A 21,715-nucleotide genomic window follows, 5' to 3' on the forward strand; every position below is an offset into this window, starting at 1 on the left:
CTCTCTCTCTCTCTCTCTCTCTCTCTCTCTCTCTCTCTCTCTCTCTCTCTCTCTCTCTCTCTCTCTCTCTCTCTCTTAAATTAATATTTTTATCTATATTGATGTTTCTTTGATCTCTTGCTGCAGTTAACAACTCTTTCTTGGTGTTTTTTTTGTAATGAGACCTAGTTTCATTATTTTCACTAAACTCATCATAGATTAATATTTTAAATTTTCTTTCAAGTATGGAGTTTTGCTCATTAAGAAAATTAGGTTGGGATAGTTGTGATGACAGACATGGATTGTATCTATTCAGGTTCTGGAGGAAGAGGCCTCTAGCAAAGATCCGCTCCCAGACTGCTTATTGCCCCGAGTTGTTGAGTTCATCAGAGAGTTTCCGGTGTACCTTCAGACAGTGGTGCAGTGTGCTCGAAAGACTGAATTAGCGCTCTGGCATTACCTTTTCTCAGCAGCTGGTAGTCCCAAACAACTCTTCATAAGGGCACTAGAAGTGGCACAGCTGGACACAGCAGCATCTTACCTCATAATTTTGCAGGTGGGTAGAGATGAAGAGTTTGAGTAAATCATCTTGTATATTGAGTTAGTTTTAATTATTCTCTTATTCCCTTCTAATAATCAATATGGTATTAGTTCTGTACATGTGTACTGTATTTGATGGCATATAGGATGTATGGGAATATAAGACACACAACCCCTTTCAGCAAGTCAAATTCAGGAAAAATATTTTTAGTGTATGTAACATATACTGTTGAAAGCAATCAAGCAACACATTATACAAGCAGAAAACGTGATCAATTTGCAGTTTCATCCAACCATGGAATCTGGTATATGGCGTATGTTTTTCTGGAGAGAAATGTAGTGAAATGATTGATGGTATGTGTCATTTCCATCACAAATTGATATTTTTTGTTATGATTTTTTTATTTTTTTTATTTCAGCTTATGCCTACCTCTCATTCCTAATGATTTTGGGGGATCTATATAAAATTGGAGCGCTTGGGTTTGGGAGCATTAAATGGAGTAATGTATGTTGCAAAAAAGGATGGAAATCAACAAAATCACCTAAAAATAATTGAAAATACTCTGATGATGGCATCGGCAGGTGGATGCTGTGGCCCAGGTGTTGGTTTGTTTATATCGAGTGGCGGTGCCAACAGTACGCTCCCAGCTGTATCCGTTACACCACAGCCCATGACCTGAAAGCCCATGTAGCTGCTTTATTGCTATGCCCCTTGGTATAATGTACCACTTGTAGTTTGTAGGAGATTGTGTAGCTTGATCTTTTTCCTCCTGGTGCCATAATGGTTGAGGGTGTTGATGTTTTTTGTTATGATTGTACCAGATCAGATGTAAAGTTGGGAGATGGCTTTTGCAGTGGCCCCTTTGATGTTGTTTTCTCTTTTGTTGTTGCTGGTTTACTTATTTTTCCTTTTTTTCACTAGCAACTATTATATATTCTTTGACTATTTAACTTCCAAAGTGGAGCACATTCTGTCCCTCTACCCTTTCACAGAAATCTCCATCCTTGGAGATTTCAATGTTCACCACCAGCTTCGGCTTTACTCTCCTGACACTGACCACTTTGCTATCCTCCAACGGGTGCAACACCCTACTCGTATTCCTGACCATCTTGGAGACATGCCCAACATTCTTGATCTCATCCATACCTCTAATCCTTCTGCTTGTGCTGTTACCCTATCATCTCCATTGGGCTCCTCCGATCACAATCACATTTCTGTATCTTGTCCTATTTTTCCAATCCCTCTGCAGGATCCCATGAACTAGAGGTGCTTCTGGCATTTTGCCTTTGCCAGTTGGGAGGACCTGAGGAGGTATTTTGCTGATTTTCCTGGGAATGATTACTGTTTCCATGTCAGAAACCCGTTTCTTTGTGTTGAATGCATAACAGAGGTGATAGTGTCTGGCATGGAGGCGTACATTCCTCATTATTTCTCTCAACCCAAACCTTTTAAACCTTGGTTTAACAGCCTGTTTTTTTTTTTGCTATGCATGATAGAGAGGTTGTCTGCTAAAGGTACTTCAGTCTTTCATCTGAATCTCTCACACTTTGTATTTCTGCCCGGAATCATGCCAAGTCTGTTCTTCAACTTGCAAAACACTCCTTCATAAAAAGAAAATGTCAAAATCTTTCCAACTCAAACTCCCCTTGAGACTTCTGGCATCTTGCCAAAAACTTCTCCAACAACTTTACTTTTTCATCTTTCCCTCCTTTATTTTATCCTGATGGCACCACTGCCATCTCTTTTGTTGCTAAAGCTGAACTCTTCTCTCAAACCTTTGCTAACAACTCCACCGTGGATGAATCTGGGCTTGTTTCTCCCTCTCCTCCTCCCTCTATTTCATGTCTTCAATCAAAATTCTTTGTAATGATGTTTTCCATGTCCTCTCTGGTCTAAACCTTCTGAAAGCTTATGGACCTGATTGGGTCCCTCCTATTGTCCTCAAAAACTGTGCCTCCGTACTTGCACCCAGCCTAGCTAAACTCTTTCAACTTTGTCTATCGACTTCTACCTTTCCTTCTTGCTGGTAATTTGCCTACATTCAGCCTGTTCCTAAAAAGGGTGACCGTTCTAATCCCTCTAACTATCGTCTTATAGCTTTAATCTCTTGCTTGTCTAAAGTTTTTTAATCTATTCTGAATAGGAATATTCTTAAACATCTGTCACTTCACAATCTTCAATCTGATCACCATTATGGCTTCTCTTAAGGTTGCTCTACTGGTGATCTGGCTTTCCTTACTGAGTCTTGGTCATCCTCTTTTAGAAATTTTGGTGAAACTTTTGCTGTCGCATTAGACATATCAAAAGCTTTTCATAGAGTCTGGCATAAAGCTTTGATTTTCCAAACTGCCCTCCTACGGCTTCTATCCCTCTTTTATCTCAAGTTTCCTTTCCAACCGTTCTATTGCTGCTGTGGTAGATGGCCACTGCTCTTCTAAATCTATTAACAGTGGTGTTCCTCAGGGTTCTGTACTGTCAACCACTCTCTTTCTATTGTTCATTAATGATCTTAACCAAATTTCCTTTCCTATCCACTCCTACGCTGATGATACCATCCTACATCTTTCCATGTCCTGTTAGAGACATCCAACCCTTCAGGAAGTCAACAGATCACACAAAGACGCCACAGAAAGCCAGACTTCTAATCTTTCTAAAAGATCTGATTGGGGCCCAGAAAATCTAGTAGTTTTCAATAGCTCAAAAACTCAATTCCTCCTTCTATCAACTTGACACAATCTTCCAGACAACTATCCCTTCTTCTTCAATGACACTTAATTGTCACTCTCTTCCACACTGAATATCCTCAGTCTGTCCTTTACTCATAATCTCAACTGGATACTTCGCATCTCATCTCTTGCTAAAACAGCTTCTATGAAGTTAAGCGTTTTGTGGTGTCTCCGCCAGTTTTTCTCGCTTGCCCCTCTTACTCTTTACTCTGTACAATAGCCTTATCCGCCCCTGTATCGAGTACTCTTCACATGATTGTGGGGCTTCCACTCACACAGTTTTATTAGATAGGGTGGAATCAAAAGCCTTTCGTCTCATCAGCCTTCTGACTGACTGTCTTCAGTCTCTTTCTCACCACCAAAATGTTGCATCTCTTTCTATCTTTTATCATTATTTTCATGCTAACTGTTCTAGTGATCTTGCTAATGCATGCCTTCCCTTCTCCTGCAGACTTGCTGCACAAAGCTTTCTTCTTCCTCTCATCCCTTTTCTCTCCAGCTTTCTAATGCAAGAGTTAACCAGTACTCTTAATCATTCAAAACTTTCTCTGGTAAACTCTGGAACTCCCTCCCTGTTTCTGTATTTCTGGGTTCCTACGATTTGACTTCTTTTAAGAGAGACTTGTCAAGACATTAGCTCCTTAATTTTGGATAACCCTTCTTATCTTTTAGAGAACCAGCAACAAGTGTTTTTTTTCTTTTTTTCTTTTTAGCAGTGTTGCCCTTGGATGGCCTTCTCTCCTACATAAAAAAAAAAAAAAAAAAAAAAATATATATATATATATATATATATATATATATATATATATATATATATATATATATATATATATATCTATCTATCTATCTATCTATCTATCTATCTATCTATCTATCTATCTATCTATCTATCTATCTATCTATCTATCTATCTATATATATATATATATATATATATATATATATATATATATATATATATATATATATATATATATATATATATATATACAGGCAACCAACCCTCGCTTAACAAAGGTTCACACCACGAAATTTCGCTACAACGAAGGTTTAATTTTACTACCATCTGCTCATTTAATGAACACCAAACTCGCTTTAACAAATTTTATCCAGGTAATTTTTTCCAAGTTTGAAAGCACTGACGTATCATGCAAGCCAACAGGCTTTTGAATACACCAGCGCCTCTCGTGGACAACACGCACCACTCACTCTCCCTGTTCAAAAAACAATAACAGCGTCAGCAGCAGCTCATCTTCCCTCGCTCAACTTACCACCGAAACGCCCTGCAATGTCGCCTAGCGTTGCTAAGAAGACCAGGAAGTCTCTTACTCTCGAAGTGAAGCTGGATATTATTCACAGACACAAGAGGCGAGAAAACTAATAGTATTGCTTGCCACCATCTTGACTCCATCTACTGTTTCTACTATTTTCAAGTCAGCAGACTCTATTAAGAAGGCTGGTGAGACCGCATCTTCCTTGAGAGCTAAAAGAACCACCTGAACTCGTGACTCTACAATGGATAAAATGGAAAGCCTTGTGGAAATGTAGTACATAAGTTATGTATGTGATACAATGATGCTCACTTTGTTTACATTCCACAGGTTGCCGGTTAGTGTCTTTCCCGTTTCACTCTCCCTCCCTTCATAAATACGAGTATAAGATCATCAACATTATAAAGTTACGTACATACATACATTAGTGTACATTATAATGACTTAAATTAACTGCCTAAATGTTTAACTTCATAATTTTTACTTTCATTAAACCTTGCCGGTTGCCGGTTAGTGTCTTTCCCGTTTCACTCTCCCTCCCTTCATAAATATAAGATCATCAACATTATAAAGTTACGTACATACATACATTAGTGTACATTATAATGACTTAAATTAAACTGCCTAAATGTTTAACTTCATAATTTTTACTTTCATTAAACCTTTCACTGTACTATGATGCACTCTCACTTTGTTTACTCTCAATGGAAGTTCAGGTCAGGGGTTAAACTTGTTATAATTGGTTCGCTTAACGAAGTTTCGCTTAACGAAGGGTTTTTAGGAACGTAACCCCTTCGTTAAGCGGGGCTTGCCTGTATATATATATATATATATATATATATATATATATATATATATATATATATATATATATATATATATATATATATATATATATATATATATATATATATATATATATACAGTAAGGTCTTGGTTTATGTTAGAGTTACGTTCCTGAAACATGACTTAAGTCGATTTTGTATGTAACTCGAGTTTCCGTACATTTCAAAGCATATTATCGAGTTTTCAACCAATCATTGTTTATGGTCATTCAGGTAAGTTAAAGGTTATATTGTTATATTGTTTACAACTATATAGGAATATGAAACACAAGTTTGTTTTTGTTGTTGATTAGGGCCACGAACGCGAAGGACTGCAGGTTGCCGAGAGGGATGGCCTTGAGGCTGCCAGGAGGGTGGGCAGGTCGAATGTTGTAACGCCCAGGGCGGACAGCTGGGAGCGTAGTGCAGTGCGGTGGGAGTAGATGCGTGGGCAGCGGGGCAGGAAATGCAATAGGAAAGGGCAATAGGGATCAGCAGACAGGCGCAGATGGTACAAGTGAGCTGCGAGTGTCGTGTGGTTCAGGCGAAGGCTCCGGAGTTGTTGTTGTTGTGATGGGTGCGCGAACCCTCAAGGTCGTCAACTTCCCCATTGTCATGGTTATGGGCTTCCCATTTTCTTCTTCCCTCCCTCACACACAGCTGCTGCCTCCCTTCTCATGTCTTTAATTACGTCCTCTTTTTCTTGTAGCATAATGGTTTTCCTTTTCTTAGCATCACTGCTGTCACTAAGAAGTTTTCTCTTTGGTGCCATTGAGCAAGATACTAAGAACTTGAGTCAGTAAACGCAGAAGTAGGATAACACTCTTGCCAGGGGCGACGGTGTGGTTGAACTGAGGCATGGTGTTATTGTATTCAAGCGTGAGGCGGGCGGTGTGACGGGCAACCACCAACAATAACAATAAATCCCGCGCTTTACGATTTATAAATTTTCAATTTTTTTAATCTTAAATTGCCTTATAGTGGACTGACATAACTACGAGTTTGACGTAACTCGAGACCGACGTAACCCGGAACTTTACTGTATATATATATATATATATATATATATATATATATATATATATATATATATATATATATATATATATATATATATATATATACATACACACACACACTTAACCCTTGGTTATCGCGCCCAATTGGGGCCGAAATAGCCGTGCCATAGCCGAAAACGCGATAGCTGAATTGATCTTGGCGTGAAGGTGGTTTTGGCCAATGAGCGCTCAGATATCCCATGACGTCATGGCGGGGCGCGCGATAGCAGGCATCTGAGGTCGCGATAATGAAATCTTAGCAGCTTTTCATGGGTGCGCGATAGCAATAAAACGCGATAGCTGAAGTCGCGATAGCCAAGGGTTGACTGTATAGATACAGTAAGTCCTCGTTATACGGTACATATGCGTTCCTGAAAACCTTACCGCATATCGAATTTATCGTATACCGAACCCCATTGTAACATGTAATAATCGGGAGTGCTTTCCAGCACGTCAAAAGTTACCCCTACAGAAATGAAAATACATGAAAATAGTCATATAAAAAAAAATGTAAAGTATTGCACAAAAGAAATAAACAAAATGTTTTTATTTACCATTTACTCGCCATGTATTCTATCAGATGATGTCCCTCCCGAGGCTAAGGGACAGTAGGGATTTCAGCCCTTACTCATCTTCCACTGAGTGGGCAGACTACTTCTCATTCCCTTTGCCTTGTCAACTCCAGCAGTGTCTACAGAACGTTTTTTTGGCCATTATGGGTTTTCACTGTGCGTTGTGATAATATCCACAAAAAACATACGTAAGGATTTCACTTGTGTTCAGTGGGAAACGCGGGAAGAGACTGATTGCTGTTGTGACGTCATTTACTTCACACTTACTGCGCCACCCCAGCTCAGTGGTCACTGACAGCTAGACTTTTGGCAGGATGTTTGGGCACTTTGGCGTGACGCCTGAGGTTTCACGTTGTTTACATATGGCTTGTGGACACTGGGCTAGCTGAAGTGTTCATCAAATTATTCGACTAATAGGTATTTTTTTGAGTATTAAGTCGAACTTTTGCGTTTGATTATTGAAAAGTTCAACTATTTAGACGTTCGAGTATTGAGTCTCCACTGTATTTATATATATATATATATATATATATATATATATATATATATATATATATATATATATATATATATATATATATATATACAGTAAAGTCCCGGGTTACGTCAGTCTCGAGTTACATCAAACTCGCACTTACGTCAGTCCAATATAAGGCAATTTAAGATTTTAAAAATTGAAAATTTATAAATCGTAAAGCGCGTGGTTTATTGTTATTGTTGGCCACCAGGCGTCACTAGTGGTTGTCCACCACACCGCCCACCTCATGCTTGAATACAATAACACTCTACGTACCTCAGTTCCACCACACCGTCGCCCCTGGCAAGAGTGTTCCTACATCTGCGTTTGCTGACTATCTTAGTATCTTGCTCAATGGCACCAAAAAAAAAAACTCCTGAGTGATAGCAGTGATGTTAAGAAAAGGAAAACCATTATGCTACAAGAAAAAGTGGACATAATTAAAAGACATGAGAAGGGAGGCAGCAGCTGTGTGTAAGGGAGTGAAGAAGAAAATGGGAAGCTCGTTACCATGACAACGGGGAGGTTGACGACCTTGAGGGCTCACGCACCTATCACAACAATAACAACTCCAGAGCCTTCGCCTGGGCCACACGACACTCGCAGCTCACTTGCACCGTCTGCGCTTGTCTGCTGATTCCTATTGCCCTTTCCTATTGCATTTCCTGCCCCGCTGCCCACGCTTCTACTCCCACCGCACTGCACTATGCTCCTAGCTGTCCGCCCTGGGCGTCACAACATTCGACCTGCCCACCCTCCTGGCGGCCTCAGGCGTCCACCCCTCTGGCAACATGCAGTCCTTCGTGTTCACGGCCCTAATCAACAACAAAAACAAGCTTGTGTTTCATATTCCTACATACTTGTAAATAATATAACAATATAACCTTTTACCTATATAACGCTTCTACTCCTACTGCACTCCACAAAGCTCCCCATTGTCCGCCCTGGGCGTCACAACATTTGACCTCCCCACCCTCCTGGTGGCCTAAGGCCGCCCCTCTCGGCAACCTGCAGTCCTTCGCATTCGCGGCCTTAATCAATATATTCCTACATAGTTGTAAATAATATACCAATATAACAATATAACCTTTTACTTACCTGAATAACCATAAAAAATTATTGGTTGAAAACTCAATAATATGCTTTGAAAGTACAAAAACTCGAGTTACGTACAAAATTGACTTACATCATGTTTCAGGAACGTAACTCTGACGTAACTCGGGACCTTACTATATATATATATATATATATATATTTTTTTTTCTTTTTTTCTTTTCTTTTCTTTCACTATCAACTTTATGATCAACTTGCTGTTACTCCTTATCACCAGATGGCATCGAGTCAGGATTTCGATTAGCTAATACAGTAAGTCCTCGTTATACGGTACACATGCGTTCCTGAAAACCTTACCGCATAGCGAATTTACCGTATACCGAACCCATTATAACACGTAATATTTGGGAATGCGTTCCAGCACATCAAAAGTCACCCCTACAGAAATTAAGATACATGAAAATAATCATAAAAAAAAAAAAAAAAAATGTAAAGTACTGAACAAAAGAAGTACAGGCAACCCCTGCTTAACGAAGGGGTTACGTTCCTAAAAAAACCTTCGTTTAGCGAAACTTCATTAAGTGAACCAATTATAAGTTTAACCCCTGATTTAAACTTCCATTGAGAGTAAACAAAGCAAGAGGGCATCATAGTACAGTGAATGGTTTAATGAAAGTAAAAATAATGAAGTTAAACATTTAGGTAGTTTAATTTAAGTCATTATAATATACACTAATATATGTATGTACGTAACTTTATAATGTTGATGATCTTAACTTTATGAAAGGAGGGAGAATGAAACGGGAAATACACTAACCGGCAATCTGTGGAATGTAAACAAAGGGCGCATCATGGTACCGCATACAAAACTTATGTACCACATTTCCACAAGGCTTTCCATTTTATCCATTGTAGAGTCATGAGTTCAGGTGGTTCTTTTAGCTCTCAAGGAAGATGCGGTCTCACCAGCCTTCTTAATAGAGTTTGCTGACTTGAAAATAGTAGACAGTAGATGGAGTCAAGATGGTGGCAAGCAATGTTATTAGTTTTCTGGCCTCTCTCGTGTCTGTGAATAATATCTTGCTTCACTTCGAGAGTAAGACACTTCCTGGTCTTCTTAGGAACGTTAGGCCAGATTGCAGGGCGTTTTGGTGGTAAGTTGAACTAGGGAAGATGAGCTGCTGGTGACGCTGTTATGGTTTGATTGGGGAGTGAGTGGTGCATGTGATCTTGATCTTGATCTTGATGCTACAGGTGACGCAGAATTTCTTCTGAGTCAGGCCTTTGTATCGGCAGCGCCTGTGTTGTCCACAAGAGGCTTGATCTTGATCTTTATTCTACAGGTGTTTCAGGATTTCTCCAGAGGCAGGCCTTAGTACCAGCAGCTCCTGGTGTATTCAAAAGCCTGTCAGCTTGCATGATACGGTGGGGCTTTCAAATTTGGAAAAAATTACCTGGATAAAACTTCGTTAAAGCGAGTTTGGTGTTCATTAAATGAGCAGATGGTAGTAAAACGAAACCTTCGTTGTAGCGAAATTTCATTGTGTGAATCTTCGTTAAACAGGGGTTGCCTGTAAACAGAAAATGTTTTTATTTACCTTTCAATAGCCATGTATTCTATCAGATTATGTCCTTCCCTAAGTTAAGGGACAGTAGGGATTTCAGCCCTTACTCATCTTCTGCTGAGTGGGCAGACAAGGACAAGACGTTGTCGTCTGCACTGTCAGAAGCAGATGTAGAAGGGCCAGCTGTAGCAGGATTGGCATGTTTCAATGGCTTGAAGAAAGAGGATATTGAGGAAGGGCCAGCTGTAGCAGGGTCGGCAGGTGTGAAAGGGACAGCATGTCTGACTGGCTTGAAGAATGAGTAGATGGAGGACTGTTTAGTTTTCTTGTTTTTCATCATAGATTTCTTGATAAATCTTGACACTTTTCTCTACGTCATGAGCCAATTTGCTACTCTTGGCAGGATTTGGGTCACATTCCTTCAGGGTTTCCAGAGCTTTTTCGATACCACCGAGACATTCTCTAAGAGTTTTGTTGTCCAGGCCACGCATAGGTTCTTCTTCCTCGTCTCCCTCTTTTTCTGTCTCTTGTGATGCCTTGTCTTGCTCTGTAAGTTCATCATTTGAGAGAGATTCAGCATGGCTTTCCAAAAGATCTTGAATATCATCATCAACTTCATCAAAGCCAGCCCTATGGCACAGATTTACTATGTCATTTCTGATCGCACTGATTTCGTCTTCAGTGAAGCCTGGGAAGTCATGCGCGCATTCTGGCCATACTTTATTCCACGACAAGTTCATGGTAGACGTCTTCACTTCATCCCAAATGACTTTATGTTATCTAAGGCGTGCTTGATGTTATACGACTTTCACTATTCACTGATAGTGGGTCTGCCAGGCCCATCTGTACCTTTTATCAGTTGCTGCATGGTTCGCTGCTTGTAGTAGGTTTTTAGTGTTTGCCATGATTATTATGAATATATTTGTGCTTACAATAGACCCTTTGATATTCCATTTATTCATCTAATTAGTAATGCATGTAAGTAATATGTAATGCAGTTAAAAAAAGGGACGGGAAGAGATAATAGGCTCCAAGGGTGGTCAAGTTAGTCAGTACTGTGAGTGGCAGGGAGTTGTGGTGTGGATGAAGTCTTCACCCCTGCTCCCCCGCGCTAGGCCCTCTCGGATGACATGAGCGGATACCGTATCTGTGAAATTTTCTTACTGTATATCGAATCGAGGGTAGTAATTTCCAAATACCGTAACTGTGAATTTACCATATAAAGAACTACCGTATAACGAGGACTTACTGTATTTATAAACATGCGTCAGTCTTACAGGTTACCGTAAATTGTTTTCATTTCTACAAAAATGAATTTTTAAAAGCAATAGTATTGATAGAAATAACAACACTAGCATTAAAACAATGATGCATGCCATTAGAGTAAGTAGAGGTACTGATTGTGAGCTGGGTTTGTGAGCATCAGAGAGAAGATAAGCTTATGAGAAGTGTCAAGTAAGCATATTATACACAGGATGATTTTTGGAGCCAAAATTTTGGGAAAAATCTGCATTCTATATACCATCAAATATAGTGTATTTAGTCTGTATATTGTTATGAGCTGTGGCTATTGAAAGAAATACAAAATCTGCCTGCAAGCTCCAACCTGCTACTTACCACATAGCTTAGTGTCACCCCATTGCTATAGGTTTCCCTCGTTTTACAATTGGTTTACATTTTGGAAAACCAGGTCGAACAACAGACAATCGAATAGCGTACTTAAGATTCAATAGGATTTAATTTAATGGGGAGAGTAACCTATATCCAATGGAAAGAGAAGGAAAATCAGCCTCAGTTAAGTTAGTAGGTGCCACTCAGCAGCAAGTCTGGTCATCAATCCACAGCCTTAAGAGTCTCTCCATTTCCTCCATTATTGGTTCCCTCTTCCTTGCTAGCGTCTTTGCCATTAATGTACAGTCAATCCTCGGCTATCGCGACTTCAGCTATTGTGTTTTATTGCTATCATGCACCTATGAAAAGCTGCTACAATTTTATTATCGTGACCTCAGATGCTTGCTATCGCGCTCCCAGCCATGACGTCATGGGATATCTGAGCCCTCATTGGCCAAAACCGCCTTCACGCCAAGATCAATTCGACTCGCGTTTTTGGCTATGGTGCGGCTATTTCAGCCCCAGTTGGGCGTGATAGCTGAGGGTTAAGTGTAGTAGCTGTTTCACCTGCTGTCTTTGCACTTGCTGTTTGTTTGATGGTGGTGGAGACAGTGGATTGGGACAACTGCAGGGTTTTGGTGATGATGTTGGATCCCAAGCTCCCTCATGACACTTAACAATTTCAAGCTTTTTCTCTCAAGATAACCTTCTCCTTGGTCTTTTGGCTTTCAGTTCACTAGCACTAGTCGTTGCAGGCTGCTTGGAAGACTTGATGCTTGTATCACTTATAATACCCAACAATGAATGTAAATTTTTGCAAAAAAAACACTGGTGACTGAACACAACTAAATCGGTGGCTCGGGATCACTCCAGAGCCAAGCCTTTGGATCAGCATCTCCTGTAGAGGACAAATAAAAGCCAAGCAGAAAAAAAAGAGCAGTATCCAGTTCACTAATTATCTCTACATCTACCAGGAAAGAGTTTTGGTGGATGGCGGCTGTGGTGTGGGTGGCGATACGATGGCGGTGTTTGTTTACATTCTGGGAATCAGTTAAAAATCAGATATACAAACCCAGACAGTAAAAAGTGAGCAAGTGGACATACTAATTCATAATGATTGGAAAATCTAAGTATTGAATAATGAAACATCGAATAGTGAGGGAAAGTTGTATTTACCTGTTCACATTGTACAGGGCTTGAGCGGGACTCATAGTGTCCTGTCTACACGTCTCTATTCATCCAATTTTTCTTTATAGTGATGCACATTATGTGCTGTAAGAACTTCATCATTCAGTGCATTGCACTTCTCCACCATTCTATGTGGAAAACTGTATTTTCCAATATCCTTCACATACTGACTCATCCTAATCTTCTGTACATGTCCTCTTGTCCTTCTAGCTTCTATCACCAGCACCAGATCTTCCTTGTCTATTTTTTCATTGCCATTTACTATTTTATAGATTGTTATTAGGTCTCCTCGTTCTCTTCTATCTTGTAAGGTTGGCTGCCCCATTTCCTTTAGCCTTTTCTCATATGTTAGGTACTTTAGTTCTGGCACCATCTTTGTAGTTATCTTCTGGATTTGTTCTAATCTTCTTATACCTGTTTTATAGCTCAATGACCACACAACTGCTACATACTCCAGCTTTGGACGTATCATGCTCATAATAATTTTTTTTCGTCATATCTTTGTCCAAGAATTGAATTGCCACTCTAATATTAGTCAACATTTTATATGTTAGTTCAAAATATCTTACTTATGTGATTTTTGGTGTTTAGATTTTTCTGTATAATCACTCCCAGATCTTTTTCTCTTTTGTCTTCATTATTTGTTCCTCTCCCATTGGATAGTTCCATACCAGTCTTCTCTTCTTTTTCCTAATTCCATAACATGACATTTCTTGGCATTGAACTCTAACTTCCACTTCTTACTCCACCTGTAAATTTTATTTATATATTCATACAGCAGCAAACAGTTCTCTTGGGTTTTGATTACTCTTAACAATTTTGCATCATCAGCAAACATATTAATATAACTGGTTACCCCATTTTGTATATCATTTACTTATACCTGGAACATAATACGGGCTAACACTGACCCTTATGGCACTCCATTTATTATTTTATCCCAAGATGAGTATGTACCTCTGATCACAATTCTCATATCTCTGTCATTTAAGTAATCCCTTATCCAATCTAACAAAGTTCCTCTCAGTCCTCCTATGCTCTCTAACTTCTAAAGTAGTCTGCCGTGAGGGACTTTATCGAAAGCCTTTTTCATGTCTAAGTATACGGTGTCTACCCACCCAGCTCTGCTCTGTGTGTGTGTGTGTGTGTGTGTGTATGTGTATTTACCTAGTTGTAGTTTTACAGGGCCTGGGCTTTATGCTCGTGTGGCCCCGTCTCCATATCTACACTTATCCAATCTTACTTTAAAAGTATGCACACTCATTGCAGACACTACTTCTTCATTTAGACTGTTCCACGTCACAATACATCTTTGCGGGAAACTATATTTTTTAATATCTCTCAGACATCTTCCTTTTCTCAGGTTTTTACTATGCGATCTTGTGCTTCGAATGTCATATTCTTCTCTCAGGATCAGTTTCTCATTATCCACTTGGTCCATTCCGTTGATCAATTTATAAACTTGTATCAGATCTCCTCTCTCCCTTCTTTGTTCCAGGGTTAGTAGATCCATAGCCTTTAGTCTCTCCTCATATGTCATCCTTCAAATTCTGGAACCATTCTTGTAGCCATTTTTGTAGTCTCTCCAACTTCCTTATGTGTTTTTTTTATGAGGGGTCCACACTACTCCTGCATATTCAATCTGGGTCTTATTATAGTACTTATCAATTTCTTCATCATTTCTTTGTCCATGTAGTGAAATGCTACTCCAATATTCCTCAACAAATTATATGTTTCTCTAAAATTCTATCAATATGGCTTACTGGTTGATTGTTTTCTTCCATCGTCACTCCTAAGTCCTTTTCCTTTTTACTTTCTCCAGTTCTACTCCATCTCCCATCTTATAGATTCCCACAGGTCGTCTTTCACTCTTTCCCATTTCCATGACATGGCTTTTGTTCACATTGAATTCCATTTCCACTTTTACTCCATTCCCAGATCTTATTTAGGTCTTCTTGCAGTATTTCACAATCCTCTTTTGCTTTATAACTCTGCACAGTTTCGTATCATCTGCAAACAGATTTATGTAGCTGTTCACTCCTTCTGGCATGTCGTTAATATAAATGAGGAAAAGTATTGGTGCCAATACTGACCCCTGTGGCACTCCGCTTTCTACTGCTCTCCACTTGGACTTCATATCTTTAACTACTGTCCTTATTTCTCTCCCCCTCAAATAATTTTCTATCCATCTCAATGTGCTTCCTTTTAAGCCACCCTTCTCCTCTAACTTCCATAGTAATCTTGCATGTGGCACTTTGTCAAACGCCTTTTTTAAATCCAAATAAATACAGTCAACCCATCCCTCTCTCTCTTGTACTCTATCAACTATTCTAGAATAGAAACTCAATAAATTAGTTACACAAGACCGTCTTTTTCTAAAACCAAATTGGCTATTTGATATTAATTTGTTGTCTTCAAGGAACTCGATCCATTGTTTCTTTATTATTCTTTCACACATCTTGCATATTACACTAGTTAGTGATACCGGTCTGTAATTTAAAGGTTCTTCCTTCCTTCTGCTCTTATATATGGGAACCACCTCAGCTCTTTTCCATTCTACTGGTACTGTTCCATTTTCTATTGAGCATGTTATGATGTTGTATATAGGACTTGCTAGTTCTTCCCTACATTCTTTCAGTATTCTGCCTGAGACTTCATCCAGTCCTATTGTCTTCTCTTCATCCAATTCCTTCATTAACTCATTTATTTCAAGCTTGGTTACTTTAATCTCTTTCATATAGACGGTCTCTCTATTACTCTGTGGCCCTTCAAATTTGGATTCCTTAGTAAAGACCTCCTTGAATTTATTATTTAATAGTTCTGCCATAGTTTTTGGGTTATCCACCATCCTGTTCTCTCCTTTTAACCTTTCTAATGTTTCTTTTTTGCCTAATTTTTCCATTTATGAATCTGTAGAACAATTTTGGTTCCTCCTTAAATTTTTCGACAATGTCCTTTTCATAGTTCCTTTCCTCATCCTTCCTCAGCTTAACATATTCATTTCTTGCTGCCTTGAAGCTTTCCTTATTTACTGGATTTCTCCTCCACCTTTTCCATGCTCCATCTCTTTTCTCCTTTGCCCTAGCACACCTTGCGTTAAACCAATCTTTCCTTCCTTCTTTAGGTCTATATTTCGGGACATATTCCCTGTCTCCTGTTTTATATATTTCCAAAAATAAGTTATACTTCTCTTGCACTGTCACTGAGTTTTCCTTCTCCTCCCAGTTAACGTATTTGAAGTAGTTATTGAGATTCTCAATATCAACCTTTCTGTAATTCAATTGGTCTCCTTTGTATGATTCGTCTCTATCTTCCTTTCCCTCTTCTATATCCATTTCTAATATTACATGGTCACTCTTTCCCAATGGGCACTTATATCTTATATCATCGTTCATTTGTATAGCCCTTGTAAAAACTAGGTCCAATCTCGCCGGCTCGTCATTTCCTCTGAATCTTGTGTTTTCCTTTGCTCTTTGGTCCATCATATTATCTATCATTAGGTTCAGGAATCTATCTCCTTAGGCTTCTTCCCCCATACCACTTTCATAATTTTCCCAGTCCACCTCCTTACAGTTGAAATCTCCTACTAATATCACTTTTCTCCTTTCTTTAATGGCTCTCATCAGACTCCTTATTGTGTCATCTATCATGTCTTTATATTCTTGATTGGTCCATGAATTTGTTTTTGGTGGCACATATGTTCCAATGATTGTTAACTCTTTTTTATTAATATGCATCTTAACATACAGTACTTCTGCTTTTCCTTCCCCACATTCCACTTGGTTTACCACCATCTCCTTCCTCAACATTATCATGACTCCTCCTCTTCCTCCTTTACTCCCTCTGCCTCTCCTCCATACATTATACGTATTATCCAAGTCTATTTTGATTGCCTCATTTAGTTTTGTTTCAGCCAAGCATCCATTATCCAGTTCTTCTTTCTTTATGTAATCTCTTAATTCTAATTTACTTGATAAAAGCTCGTCAATGTTCGTATACATTATTTTTAGTCTCTTGCCTTTATCACTTTTTATTAAACTTGTTCCACTTTTTTCTCTTCCTTCTCTTTTATATACCATTTCCTTATCCTGTCTCCTAGAATTCTCCAAAAAAAATTGCCTCTTTTTCTTCATCTGACATTTTATTATTTTTTTCTCTTACTGCTGCAGCCAGTTCGTTGTATCTCCTCCTTTCTTCCTCATTTCTATTTTTCTTTATATAGATATCCTTCCAGCCTTCTGTTTCTCTGAGTTTAGTTGTTCTATATAATATTTCTTCTGTTGCTGCTTGTGATTTTAGTAATATCTTAATTGCTCTCATTGTTCCTTCTTGATATGGTCCCATTCTGTGTATTTCTTCTACTTCCTCTTCTAAGTTCTGCCTATCTTCGTCGTTTAGATTTTTTAGTAGGTCTTTTACTGATTTCATTTCTTCTTTTTCTCCTCTTGGTCTATATTTTATATTTTTTTCTTTTATTCCAAATACGATTACACTTTTTTTTTTGCAATTTCCCTAACTAGATTTTCTTTTGTCTTGAGGACTCTTATCATTTTGTTTGTCATATTTTCATCTCTTTCTTTTAGTTGTTCTTAAATCACCTCCTGAAAATCAGCCTTATCTTTCTTATCTTGGACTCTCCATGCCTGTACTTCTTTTTTAATCACGTCTTGTACTCTTTCCTCTTCTTTGTTTACTAGATCTTTCAGCTTCTCTTTTTCTTTCTCGGCTTTACCGAGTACTTCTTCCATCTGTCTCTTGTAGTTAGCTACTTCCTTTTTCAGTTCTTCCTTTTCTCCTCTTAGTCTAGCTTCATTTTCTTCCACTTTTTTTTATCCTTTCTTTCAGTTTTTGAAACTTTTTCCTGTTCTTCATTCTCTTTCATTCCCATACTCTCCTTTATCCATTTATTTAATTTACGTTCAATAGTCAAGTCTTAAATAGTGAAGTATTTGCCGTATCAAAACCTTCTAATACTCTCACTCCCTCATCAACATATTCATCTTCTTTCATTCTTTCCCTGGTCTCATACCTGCATTTAGATGAAATCTCTTCCTTACTCATGCTTCTCTAACACTGTATTCATGAAAACGAGTCTACATTACTCGCCCAGGCCACTGCAAACTCAAAATAACTGGTAGTGAAGATCAGCTGATTCTCGGAGCGACGGCACTGCGTCCTTCCTTGACCGCGTCTCAGAGCGATGTGTGTGTATTTACTTAGTTGTATGCACACTCGTTGCTGACACCACTTCTTCACTGAAACTGTTCCAAGTCTCAATACATCTTTGCGGTAAACTATATTTTTTAATATCTCTTAAACATCTTCCCTTCCTCAGATTTTTACAATGCGATCTTGTGCTTCGAATGTCATATTCTTTTCTCAGGATCAGATTCTCATTATCCACTTGGTCCATTCCATTGATCAATTTACAAACTTGTATCAGATCCCCTCTCTCCCTTCTTTGTTCCAGGGTTGGTAGATCCATAGCCTTTAGTCTCTCCTTATATGTCATCCCTTCAAATTCTGGAACCATTCTTGTAGCCATTTTTTGTAGTCTCTCCAGCTTTCTTATGTGTTTCTTTTTATGGGGGGTCTACACTACTCCTGCATATTCCAATCTGGGTCTTATTATAGTACTTATCAATTTCTTCATCATTTCTTCAGTATTCCTAAGCAAATTATATGTCTCTCTGAAAATTCTATCAATATGGCTTACCAGTTGATTATTTTCTTCCATCGTCACTCCCAAATCCTTTTCCTTTTTTACTTTTTCTAGTTCTACTCCATCTCCCATCTTATAGATTCCCACTGGTCGTCTTTCATTCTTTGTCCACATTGAATTCCATCTCCCAGATCTTACTAAGGTCTTCCTGCAGTATTTCACAATCCTCTTTTTGCTTTATAACTCTGCACAGTTTTGCATCGTCCACAAACAGATTTATGTAGCTGTTCACTCCTTCTGGCATGTCGTTTATATATATGAGGAAAAGTATTGGCGACAATACTGACCCCTGTGGCACTCCGCTTTCTACTGCTCTCCACTTGGATTTCATATCTTTGACTACCGTCCTTATTTCTTTCCACCTCAAATAATTTTCCATCCATCTTAATGTGCTTCCTTTTAAACCACCCTTCTCCTCTAACTTCCACAGTAATCTTACATGTGGCACTTTATCAAATGCCTTTTTGTAAATCCAAATAAATACAATGAACCCATCCCTCTCTCTCTTGTACTCTCTCAACTATTCTAGAGTAGAAACTCAGTAAATTTGTTACACATGACCGCCCTTTTCTAAAACCAAATTGGCTATTTGATATTAATTTGTTGTCTTCAAGAAGCTTGATCCATTGTTTCTTTATTACTCTTTCACACATCTTGCATATTACACTAGTTAGTGATACCGGTCTGTAATTTAAAGGTTCTTCCTTCCTGCCGCTCTATATATGGGAACCACCTCAGCTCTTTTCCATTCTACTGGTACTGTTCCATTTTCTATTGAGCATTTTATGATGTTGTATATAGGACTTGCTAGTTCTTCCCTACATTCTTTTAATATTCTGCCTGAGATTTCATCCGGTCCCATTGCCTTTTCTTCATCCAGTTCCTTCATTAACTTTTATTTCAAGCTTGATTACTTTAATCTCTTTCATATAAACTGTCTCTCTATTACCCTGTGGCCTTTCAAATTTGGATTATTTAGTAAAGACCTCCTGAAATTTACTATTTAACAGTTCTGCCATACTTTTTGGGTCTTCCACAATCCCATCATCCCATTCTCTCCTTTTAACCTTTCTATTGTTTCTTTTTGCCTTATTTTCCCATTGATGAATCTGTAGAACAATTTCAGTTGCTCCTTGCATTTTTCGACAATGCCCTTTTCATAGTTCCTCTCCTCTTCCTTCCTCACTTTAACATATTCATTTCTCGCTGCCTTGAAGTTTTTTTATTTACTGCATTTCTATTCCTCCTCCACCTTTTCCATGCTCCATCTCTTTTCTCCTTTGCCCTGGCACTCCTTGCGTTAAACCAATCTATCTTTCGTTCTTCTTTAGGTCTATATTTCTGGACATATTCCCTGACTCCTGTTTTGTATATTTCCAAAAATAAGTTATATTTCTCGTGCACTCTCTCAGAGTTTTCCATCTCCTCCCAGTTAGCGTATTTGAAATAGTTCTTGAGATTCTCAATATCAGTCTTCCTGTAATTTAATCGGTCGTCTTTGTATGATTCGTCTCTATCTTCCTTTCCCTCTTCTATATCCATTTCTAATATTACATGGTCACTTTCGCAATGGGCACTTATATCTTATATCATCATTCATTTGTATATCCCTTGTAAAAACTAGGTCCAATCTCGCCGGCTCATCATTTCCTCTGAATCTTGTGTTTTCCTTTACTCTTTGGACCATCATATTATCTATCATTAGGTTCAGGAATCTTTCTCCCCAGGCTTCTTCCCCCATATCACTTTCATAATTTTCCCAGTCCACTTCTTTACAGTTGAAGTCTCCTACTAATATCACTTTTCTCCTTTCTTTAATGATTCTCGTTAGACTCCTTATTGTGTCATCTATCATGTCTTTATATTCTTGATTGGTCCATGAATTTGTTTTTGGTGGCAAATATGTTTCAATGATTGTTAACTCTTTTTTTTTTTTTAATATGCATCTTAATATACAGTACTTCTGCTTTATCTTGCCCATATTCCACTTGGTTTACCACCATCTCTTTCCTTTACATTATCATGACTCCTCCTCTTTTACCCCCTCTGTCTTTCTTCCATATGTTATATCTATTATCTATATCTATTTTGATTGCCTCTTTTAGTTTTGTTTCAGCTAGGCATACAATATCTGGTTTTTCTTTCTTTATGTAATCTTATAGATCTAATTTACTTGATAGAACCTTGTCTATGTTCGTATATATCATTTTTAGTTTCTTACCCTTATCACTTTTAGTTACACTTGCTCCACTGTTTGTTCTTCCTTTTTTCTTATATACCATATCCCTATCCTGTCTCCTAGAATTCTCCAAAAAAAATGGCTTTTTCTCCTCCTCTGATCTTTCATTATTTTTTTCCCTTACTGCTGTCGCCAGTTCGTTGTATCTTTTCCTTTCGTCTTCATTTTTATTTTTCCTTATATATATATATATATATATATATATATATATATATATATATATATATATATATATATATATATATATATATATATATATATATATATATATATATATATATATATATATATATATATATCCTTGCAGCCTTCTGTTTCTCTAAGTTTTGTTGTTCCATATAATATCTCTTCTATTACTGCTTATGATTTTAGTAGTATCTTAATTGGCCTTGTTGTTCCATATTGTTAAGGTCCCATTCTGTGTATTTCCTCTTCTTCCTCCTCTAGGTTCTGCCTATTTTTGTCGTTTAGATTTTTTAATAGGTCTTTGACTGATTTCATTTCCTCTTTTTCCCTTCTTGGTCTTTATTTTACATTTATTTTCTTTTAGTCCAAATATGATTTTACTCTTTTTCTTTTCTGCAATTTCCCTTACTAGGTTTTCTTTTTCCTTAAGGACTCCTATCATTTTGTTTGCCATGTTCTCATCTCTTTCTTTTAGATGTTCCTGAATCACTTCCTGAAAGTTATCTGTCTTTCTTTTCTTGTACTCTCCATGTCTGTACTTCTTTTTTAATCACGTCCTGAACTCTTTCCTCTTCTTTGTTAACTAGATCTTTCAGGTCCTCTTTTTCTTTCTCTACTTTACTGAGTCCTTCATCCATCTGTTTCTTATATTTGGCTAGTTCT

At 38.0% G+C, this 21,715-nt stretch overlaps 1 protein-coding gene across 4 annotated transcripts in view; it reads left to right on the top strand.

Moving 5' to 3' along the window:
- Nucleotides 1-21,715, top strand: part of LOC123500100 (guanine nucleotide exchange factor subunit Rich-like) — a 303,302-nt gene that overhangs the window by 144,187 nt on the left and 137,400 nt on the right. For all 4 annotated transcript variants that reach the window (XR_006673172.1, XM_045248758.1, XM_045248759.1 and 1 more), the window contains one exon: nt 296-535. Coding sequence is in view for 3 of the 4 variants with exons in the window: in XM_045248758.1 (XP_045104693.1) it covers nt 296-535 (240 nt within the window). In the remaining variant the exon portion in view is untranslated. The remainder of the gene's footprint in view (nt 1-295; nt 536-21,715) is intronic.

This window comes from Portunus trituberculatus, chromosome 50 (assembly GCF_017591435.1).
Source record: "Portunus trituberculatus isolate SZX2019 chromosome 50, ASM1759143v1, whole genome shotgun sequence".
Lineage (NCBI taxonomy): Eukaryota > Metazoa > Arthropoda > Malacostraca > Decapoda > Portunidae > Portunus > Portunus trituberculatus.